Source organism: Osmerus eperlanus, chromosome 8 (genome assembly GCF_963692335.1).
Source record: "Osmerus eperlanus chromosome 8, fOsmEpe2.1, whole genome shotgun sequence".
Classification (NCBI taxonomy): domain Eukaryota; kingdom Metazoa; phylum Chordata; class Actinopteri; order Osmeriformes; family Osmeridae; genus Osmerus; species Osmerus eperlanus.
The window spans coordinates 10,790,822-10,800,634 of NC_085025.1; the positions used below are offsets into that span (position 1 = coordinate 10,790,822).

The 9,813-nt window shown below is 45.8% G+C and overlaps 3 protein-coding genes across 3 annotated transcripts in view; 2 read left to right on the top strand and 1 right to left on the bottom strand.

Annotated features, from left to right (window-relative positions):
* The window catches only part of fbxo25 (F-box protein 25), a 244,625-nt gene that overhangs the window by 160,758 nt on the left and 74,054 nt on the right, over positions 1-9,813 (top strand). The gene's annotated exons all lie outside the window — the stretch shown is intronic.
* Positions 960-2,211, top strand: mixl1 (Mix paired-like homeobox). Its single transcript, XM_062468310.1, has 3 exons — positions 960-1,056; positions 1,174-1,397; positions 1,505-2,211. The coding sequence occupies exons 1-3, from the start codon at positions 960-962 to the stop codon at positions 2,168-2,170; spliced, it is 987 nt and encodes a 328-aa protein (XP_062324294.1). The 3' UTR covers positions 2,171-2,211.
* On the bottom strand, positions 2,386-9,711 carry lin9 (lin-9 DREAM MuvB core complex component). The gene is made up of 15 exons (XM_062468288.1): positions 9,598-9,711; positions 8,323-8,355; positions 7,683-7,774; positions 7,282-7,392; positions 6,899-7,029; positions 6,470-6,595; positions 6,058-6,215; positions 5,832-5,965; positions 5,182-5,307; positions 4,784-4,885; positions 4,564-4,644; positions 4,245-4,370; positions 3,879-4,061; positions 3,581-3,678; positions 2,386-3,427 (listed from the first exon to the last, which is right to left on the bottom strand). Exons 1-15 carry the CDS (start codon positions 9,626-9,628, stop codon positions 3,322-3,324), a joined length of 1,638 nt encoding a protein of 545 aa, XP_062324272.1. The 5' UTR covers positions 9,629-9,711; the 3' UTR covers positions 2,386-3,321.

Here is a 9,813-nt window from a genome sequence, read left to right on the forward strand (position 1 = left end):
CTAGCCTGCTAGACAATTTCAAAAGATCATCTCGATTCCTTTCAATAACCACATGTATTTATAGACTATAGCTCAGAAAATAATCCTGTCTGCATAGTTTTCACAAGTCTACATTTTGGTAGCCTATAAATATGCTTAAACCTAATCTAGGGTAGCCTATAGGCTATACAATTTTACAATATAAATGTATGAAGTTCTCCCAAAATGTAAATTAGGCTACATTTAGGATAGATTTGGAATCAGGTTCAAATAACCCACATTGTATGAGATTAGAGACTGTAGACTAACGTGTGCAGCAGACCAATGGCCTATTCAATTGACCCCCCACAGCTCAGTGGGGACTGGAGAGGAAGCCCGTTCGATGTCAACTTCTGAGCATCTTTGAACTGGATTTGTGTATTGAGGTATGCGATCAACTTTCTTCGTGATGAGAAGGGAATGATTCATCATTTCTATTCATCAGACCGACGTTCAAAAACAAATTGTTTCTATGTCAGATGTATATCAAGGTTAGTATAAGCCTAAAATAAAAATCAATTGTTAAAAAATGCCTCTGAAGCCCATACCAAATGAATAGTCTAAAAAGGCAATGACAAAATGCAACTTAAACTTTCTCGAGATCCAGTGGATGAGCTTCTGACCGTCTCTTTCTTGGTACACTAATGTTCCAGGAACTACATCCCTTAAAGCGGATAATTGTTTTCTCATGAAATGTGTATTGAACGTGCATATTCCATTAAAACGACTTTAGCTCACGCCGTCATTCAGGGTGTCACTTATTCACACGTTTAGCTCGCCACTGGACGCGTCTGATGTCGTGTGTAAAGCTGTTTCAGTGCCAGCCGTTTCTAATGGCCCGCACGTTAACACGTCCCTTTGATCACAAGATGACCGTGATGAATATAAGACCAGCAACAAGTCGTTGAGGCCATTTAGAGTCTGGGAATAAGATGAGCAACATGTCTTCGGTCCATGGAAAACTGCGGGTCGGAGACTTCAGTCAGTTCCAGATGTATCATGAGGGACATCTGGATAGAAGCAGCGTGACGCATTCAGGTGTGTGAGTAGCCTAGGCCCTGGGGCAGTAAATGGAGGCTTATTTTTTTATAGCATATCACAAAGTATTTTAATATTGTGTTCATACTCATGCAATTCTGTGTTTATTTCATACAGATTACGGTGCCAGTGGCATGGTAAACTTCAACTGTAGGCCTGCAAACTCTACTGGGCCAAGAGCGGACAGTATGGCTTTGCTGACCCATCGGAGAAAGAGAACCAACTTCACACAACCGCAGATTGAGGTGCTTGAGAAGGTTTATTCGGACACCCAATACCCTGACATCTACCTTCGCGAGAGACTGGAAACCCTTACTGGGCTTCCGGAGTCCAGGATTCAGGTCGGCTATACTAGACGTTACTTTCTATTGAAATTAAATGTGGCTACAGTAGGTCTGGGAAAAAAAACAGGATACAACCAGAATATAACTAGCCGTTTGTTTTTTAGGTATGGTTCCAGAACCGGCGCGCAAAGTCCCGTCGCCAAGTTGGAACAAGTGTAAAGTTCAGTGGCGCCGTTTCCAAGGCTCCATCGGCGCTTCAGAATAGAATGCCCCAACAAGAGATGCAGAGATTGCCTAACTTCTCACAGGGGGACAACTTCCGACATCCACTCCATATCGGGACCGAGGAGGCTCACACTGCTACCCTTCCGGCGAAAACGGGAAGCTACGAACACATCACAATCCCATCTGTCTACGACGCAGCCATTGAAGGAAACAGGTGTAGGCCTATGGTCGATCAACAGGACGAGCTTGGTCTGACAGGCCCATGCACTAATGTTCATTCTTATCTCAAAGAAAAAGGACAGTATCTCACTGCTCTAAATAGCAGCGTGGGCCCAAAACATGTTCTAGTTGAGTATGACAACTTCCCACCGAACAAGACCATTGGGCCCGAGATGAAGGTGGTAATCCCCCCTATTCCATCACAGAACAACTTCAACAGGTCTTCGCCAATTCATGCTGCTTGTCAGGTCCAGCAGCTTCAGGTCAAGACAAGGCCTAACTTCGATCAGTTCTCTCCAGACCGTGCGAACATTGCGCAAGAATTCTCTGATTCGGATTCCGATTGGGAAAACAGCACTATGGCCGGCTTTGGAGACTTTATTTGAATATTTTGTAAATGTTTGCCAATTTAGTTAGTTTTTTTACTCAAACGTTTATGCCTTCAAAATGTATGCACGTTTACTAAAAAGAGACATGTATTTATTATAAAACGTTAATGTCCTATACCAATCATGCTAAATAAAATATGGAATATGTAATGTAACCTGTTCCCAAGTGTTCAACAGTTCCAAAATACAGGATAGGCCAAGAGGAGAAAATAGCCATTTGCTTTGCTGTGTTTAATATAAAAAAACAGCAACAGTATTTACAAATGCCACACGACATTCCCATATACAGCTTTACAAAACCAATGGTGAAAAGGAGATTCTCAGAACAGATATTTTCATTGTTTTAGTTAATTTAGCACTCAAATTTAGGTTACACCAGTGATGTAGGTCTCAGTGAGGTTGCAGCAACAGCAATGTCCAATTAAAAATGATAAATCCATTTTACTCAGTGGTGTCAGAAAAGAAACCAACAATTCTTATTTAGAAAAATACCAAAATCTATTCAGTGCACACAAAAAATACAAAAGCCATTTCTGAATACATTGCAGAAATGTGGACGATAAATCCTAGTAATCATAAAGGTATTGTACAAATATCTACAATAAACTATTTTACAAAAACATATTTTGCTTCACCTGTGCCTTCTACCAGTGGAGTAAAGCAACACAAAACATGGACTCACAGGGAAACTTTAAAATGGTCAAATATAACAATTCCTACCCCCTCTCAAAAATAAATAAATATGGATTACAGAAACTGCTCAAAGTACTGTATGGCACATGAAATGAGAGAATATATTATACAACTGGAATTTGCTCTGTAAATACGTGACCCTAAGCCACCTAACAGAGTGATCAGTTTCTTTAGAGACATGAAGTGGAAAAACTCTTTCCAAACTACAATAAAAACAAGCTGGACTTCAAAGAAATAAGATATTCTCCCACAATTTCTTCATCACACAAACATTTGGGCACGTGAAAACGGGAGCATTTCATTTGGAAGTCCAATTCAGGGGGCATCTTAAGTCAATGAACATATCTTTGTTTGCTTCAGTCAGTTAAGATGGGGCATGAAAGCTCCATCCCTGGGTCTTGGGAGCAGACCCGTGTTCTGAGGGGAGCAGTGTGCCTGCGTGTGCTGAGGGGAGCTCAGACCGTGTTGGTATTGTTGGCAGCAAAAGCATGCAGGTTTCCCAGCTGACTCAGGCCACTCTGGATGTGGGCCACGTGGATCTCCACGTTGTTCTGGAAGCAACTGGAAAAAAGGACAGGCAAGCACGCACACCCAAACTTAGTACACTCCCTCATGGATACAGTTACACCGCCCTTATGAAACCATTTCTGGCCTCTCCTTAGAGAAGGAGACATTGACAAAGAGAAATGTCTTTAGGCTGGGGGGCAAACAAACCTGAGGTTGGATGGGTCTATCGAACTCTTGATGTCATTCAGAGAGTCTGTCAGGGATTTGAACTCAAATGAATTCAGGTCGCCTCCTTCAGCTAAACACTGGAATGTAAGTAAACAAACTGGCAGTTAGACCAACAATATCCCATTCCGAAACATCAGTATGTATGCGTGTGTAAACTATTTACCAACATTAAGCAAGGTTTGAAATGAAGTTTCTTGAGTCCCACTGAGAGTGTGTGATAAAAGTGAAGACTGCATCTCAAAGCATTTGTCCTGCGAGGCCCGGAAAGTCCCCAAACCTTAATCTGCAGCAGGAGGGCGGTGAGGCCGGAGATGAGGTGGGTGAGGTTGGGGTTGGACACGCACTGCTGCTCGTCCCGTAGAGAGTTGGTCTGCTGCACCATCTCCTGGGCCTCCTCCTCACAGCGCCGCCGGAGCTCGGTGGGACGGTCAGCGGGTGCCATGCCCTGGTCTGGAGCCAGCTGGACACACGGACACACACAGTCAACACAGAGCAGTTACCAGAGATGAGTTGTGACACGGAAACTGTGGAACAACAGAAACAGAGAAAGAAACAAGAGAGAGAGAAACCGAGAGACAGAAGAGGAAACCGGAGAGAGATTCCAAACAGGAAGTGTGTTGAGGCCGGGGCGGCGTCCCCTCACCTCGCAGCAGAACTGCTGCACCTGGTGCAGAACCTTGTTCAGGTCCTTGTTGAGCCGCTCCAGCTCCAGCACCGTGGTGGCGTAGCGCTTCTGGAAGTCCAGGCCGATGGGCATGGAGTAGGACTTCTGCACACACAGCTCAGTTACATACCAACGCAAGGGCAAATACAAGAAGGGGCCACCTAGATTGGCAGTAATGTGCTCAAGTTCAGCTAAACTCGACACAGCGCTCGACACTGCACTAAGCAATATTTGACAAAAGGTGACAAGTTCAGTGATAAATAAATGACTAAAAATACAGAATATGCCAAGAGCGCACCATTTTCTCAGCCTCCGTGTTCATGTCCTTCAAGTGCTTGATGTGTTCCTTCTTGATCATGAGGATCTTGGAGAGCCTCGTCTGGGAAGAGATGGAAGAGTGCGTTTTAATGCGAGTCACTGCCCACACGCTTCTCAAAACAGAAATGACTAAACGACATTCATAGAAACTTCCAGAAAACGGTAGAGGGTGTTCCCAGAGGAGGGGATATGAGACGCACCACTTGGACCAGGAACTTGACGGGGAACCCCCCCAGGGTGTCTCCTTCAGTCCCGGCGAGTTTGCTCTTCCATGGTGACTGGCTGATGAGAGGGTCGTTGTCCTGTCCGGGGAGGAAAAAGAGGCGTCAGATTTGGCCATTCTTAGACTTGTTTAAGTGACAGAGCTAATGGAGTAGAAAGCAAAGAGAATCAATGCTGTCACTCTTGACAAATGTAAACATTTACACTCGAGTTACTACTACTTGAGAACACCAACAAAATTCAATTTAGAAGCAGATTAAATAAAACATAATTTCCCGTTGTTCAGATGGGTTTAACCACAGCCGTGCATACTGGTCTTTGTAGTTCTAATCCCCCCAGCATTAACAACATTTGAAATGCAACCTCCCACCGTTACCATGAGGACAGGAGTTGTGGAGGAGGGATAGGGCCCTCTGGGCGGAGTCAGGAAGTTCTGGAAGCGCGAGGGCCGCTGTTTCTGAGCGAAGGCCGAGATGGGCATCGTCTCATTGGGCTCATTGCTCTGCCAAGGGAACAACACAAACAATCTAGCTTCAATACCTCTGTTGACATATCGCTCAGCTGTCCTCAAAGACACACAGTGTGTGTGTGCGTTATACTGTACCGTGGGTTTACAAAACACACATACACATCTCTACCCCTACACATTCAATTTGTTTTGCCTGGCAATTGTTAGACTGAATCATGTGTGCATTAGAAACACTAACCCATTATTCACTTATGCCTCCCTCCCTCGGCGCCTCCCCCAATACTTCACAATGTATTGCACCTGGCCACACCATAGGTGAAAGCCCTATGAGGAGCTCCATAGGTGAAAGCTCTATGAGGAGCTCCATAGGTGAAAGCTCTATGAGGAGCTCCATAGGTGAAAGCTCTATGAGGAGCTCCATAGGTGAAAGCCCTATGAGGAGCTCCATAGGTGAAAGCCCTATGAGGAGCTCCATAGGTGAAAGCCCTATGAGGAGCTCCATAGGTGAAAGCCCTATGAGGATGAGTGAAATGCGGCGGTGTCTTCGGCGGGCATACCAGCACTTCGTAGTCCGGCACGGTGTGCGTGCCGAGGCCGTTGCGGTCGAAGGTGACGCGGTAGGTGGCGGCGCTGGTGTCCACGGCGTCTATCTGCCCGGTGAACAGGCCGTCGTGGACCCCTCGCAGTCGAGCTGGAGCACACAGATGCGACTGTAAGTATGAGTGTTTTCACACACACACGCACACTATCTGCGTGTTGTGTTGGAGTGAGCGTGTGTTTTACCGGTGACTTTGGTTCCTATGATGAGAGGCAGGGGGATCTCCTCGGGGAGGTCCTTGCAGTGCGACACGTCGGACAGCTTCCTCTGCTGCAGCAGGCGCATCTTCTGCCGCTTCTGCCTCAGCGCCGTCCGCTCCTCCGCAAAGAACGCAGACGAACACCTGGAGCGAGGGGGAACCACGTTTACAAACAGCCTCAGAAGAACGAGGGAACAGCACGCCCGAAAACAACGATTGTTAAGAAGACACCCTGCTTCTTTTCAAACATATCGTTTATGACTTTGTCTAATATCCTTAACTCGGACAACAACCATCTTCTTATGTTGCCAACAAGGCTTCCTTTCGTAAGTGTCTGATCCAGTACCAAGCGGTATACAAGTGGTCAGGTTAACAGCCCTGGCAGCGCCGGCCCGTACCGTCTGGGCTTGCCCATCAGTCTGCGGATGGTGCCCCACTCCACCCGGGTCAGCTTCCTGGTCTTCAGGTTGGGGAAGGACTCCTTCAGACACAGGCAGAAGTCGTTGTCCCCTTCAAATAGGGGCCTGGGCAGGAGAGGGCAGAGACAGCATAGTCAGGAAGAGATTTCATCCATGCACAGATTTTTCCATTCTTAGGCCATCCATTTATCTGCTTTAAATATGGTTTCACACCCTCTGTAGACAAGCCTACAATTTCACAATCATTTTGGTTCAAATATACCAGATACATTTTAATGACATAAAACAAGACTAAGTGCATGTAAATACTTTAGATGGGTAATGTCCGAGATTTCCCTGTATTGAATGAATGCGGCTTAACCATTTCTTCCCAGTGCTCTCAAGTTGGTGGTGGAAGAGGGAGCCTACCTGTCTATGTTGGAGTAGAACCACTCATAGATGCACCACTTGTGTGCCTTAGGCAGCTTGAGGAGGTTCCTCAGCCTCAGCCCAATCCTCTGGGAGGCCTTCTTGTCTGGGGTGGTCACACTGGCAAACTTCTGCAGTAGACGCAAGGAGGTAACGTGAGGTAACAACAGCCATGTCTGAACTGGATCTAGTGAGTTAGTAGAGGCTATTATAGACTATCACTAATCCAACGGCAGCATGTGGTTGTCCCCCGATATCCACCTGGGTGGGCAAGGAGGCCGCTTTCAGCAGTGACTGAGCTGAACAGCCAAGCTAGCAGGACAGTACAGCATCGGGAAGTCAGTGGATTGTCCTGCGGTACTGTGTGGTAGTGGAGCCCTCACCTGGGGTAGGGTGGTGACTCTCTGGCTCCTCCTGGGTGACCTGGAGGGCAGGCGGGGCTGCTGCTCCTCCTCCTCCCGGAACAGACGGCTCCTCTTGGAGCTCCGCGTGGGCTGCACAGGCAGACATACAAGTCAGTACATCGTGACCAAACTACAACGATTCACAGGAGAGGGATCGATCCCCTCTTAACACACTATGCTATTGAAGAGTATTTCGATGGTTTGTAATGCATCACTGTGATCAACGGTCATCAAGGATGAACTGAAGATTCAAAGTGGACTGGAGGGGATACAGTTACCAACGCCTTGATACTGATTGCATCACCAGACACAGACTCCGAATAGTCCTTTCTTGTAGGTTAGAGAGGTCTAATGTCTAGATAAATATGATTATCTCTCACCGTGTCCATGGTTGCCAGGGAGTGACGTCCTCTGGTATTGTGAGCTCTTGGTAGGCTGCTTTTCTCATTCAGACTGTTTGACAAGCTGCCCTCTGGAAATTCAAACAATCGCTGATATAAGGACACAAACCCTATACATTACATTACATTTACATTTAGTCATTTAGCAGACGCTCTTATCCAGAGCGACTTACAGTAAGTACAGGGACATTCCCCCGAGGCAAGTAGGGTGAAGTGCCTTGCCCAAGGACACAACGTCAGTTGGCATGACCGGGAATCGAACTGGCAACCTTCGGATTACTAGCCCGATTCCCTCACCGCTCAGCCACCTGACTCCCTATACGACAATTTGCTTTCTCTATGTCCGGAGTATAAAACAAATGGACAGCCACATACAAATGCAATAGACAAATACAGAACACGATGACAAGAAAACAAATCACACAACCGTACGTGCCAGTTTATTTACTCTGTTATAAAAGGCTATCCAATATGCCTAACCCAATGAGGGACGGAAATCTGCAGGATGTATGGGGTCTATGAAGGCAAACCATAAAGATGCAAATGAGTATGGGGAACGGCATGTGCAAGGTTACAGGGACATGATTAGTCCCTCACTGTATACAACAAAATGCACTACCTTTCAAGCTGACCAGAGCCTCAGCCGAAGAGCCTGCAACAAAAATCCATGGGGCATTAGTTTGAGAGGGTCACAGTTAATATGTCCATCCATCCATCCATCATCTTCCGCTTGTCCGGGGGTCGGGTCGCGGGGGCAGCAACCTAAGCAGGGAGGCCCAGACTTTTCTCTCCCTGGCCACTTCCACCAGCTCTTCCTGGGGGACCCCGAGGCGTTCCCAGGCCAGCCGAGAGACATAGTCCCTCCAGCGTGTCCTGGGTCTTCCCCGGGGCCTCTTCCCAGTGGGACGTGCCCAGAACACCTCACTAGGGAGGCGTCCAGGAGGCATCCTTATCAGATGCCCGAGCCACCTCAACTGGCCCCTCTCGACGCGGAGGAGCAGCGGTTAATATGTCTTCAAATTAAATAATTTAATAAATCAAATATATCATATGTGATTTTGCATTCACAATCAGTTAATTAAATGAATGATATACACTATTAGTTTATTATACTAGTAATCGGATTTGGTCATATAGTTGGAGACTATAGGCTATTTTATAATAAATCTGTCAACCAAGTTACCTTTCATTCTCTCATACGATGACAGCAAGTACTATAATAGAGGTACCCTTAACACAATTTATATTACTTGACAGATCAAACGTGGTGAGTGAGCCATTTGTTCTTATTCTTAACGTGGTAATAAATCCTCAAGCCACTTTGCTGGTTAATAATAAAGCCATATAGATTAGTCTCCGGATGATCATTAAACACTTAGCTAGCTACCAACTTATTATCAACGTCAACACCGTCTGTCATTTGGTTTAGAGACCATTGATTGATACATAATATGTGACCTGGGTAAAATATTAACAATCTAGCAAGAACAACACAAAAACAAATGAATAGCTAACGCTAGCCAGTTCAAATATCTGGTGCTTGGTGTGCAGTCTGGAGAAGCTAGAATGCCCATGGCCGACATTATTTTTAGAGAAGCTAGTAAGTTAGCATGTCAGCTAATGCACAACTAGCTGCTTACCAAGCTAGGCATACAGCTGTACCTGCAGGCTGCAATAAAAAGCGTTAGCCAGCTAGCGAGCTACGTTGCTAGCTAACTGACTTGCAGATCGGATTCTTTGACGTGTACAAAACGACTTTAAAAACGCCTCAAGAAGAAGACACGATTATTATTTGATGAGTAATAACATTCCATCACATTAATACAACAAAAAATCGCCTCGTGAATTGGTCTTCATAACTTAAAACTGCTTTTAAATTAATGTTGTTACTCACTCTCATCTAACAGCTGGTCCATCTCCGCCATCTTGACTTAGCCGCGCCGCTTTTTCAAAGACCCTATTGTCAAGGTGCATTCTGGGACAGAGAGTATTTGGAGGGCAATTTGACTTCGGCGGAATACTGAAACTAAATATTTTTTGGCAAGGAAATATATTATTCATATCCCCAGCATTAGTGGCAAACATTGCTTGAATTAAACGGTCACATATG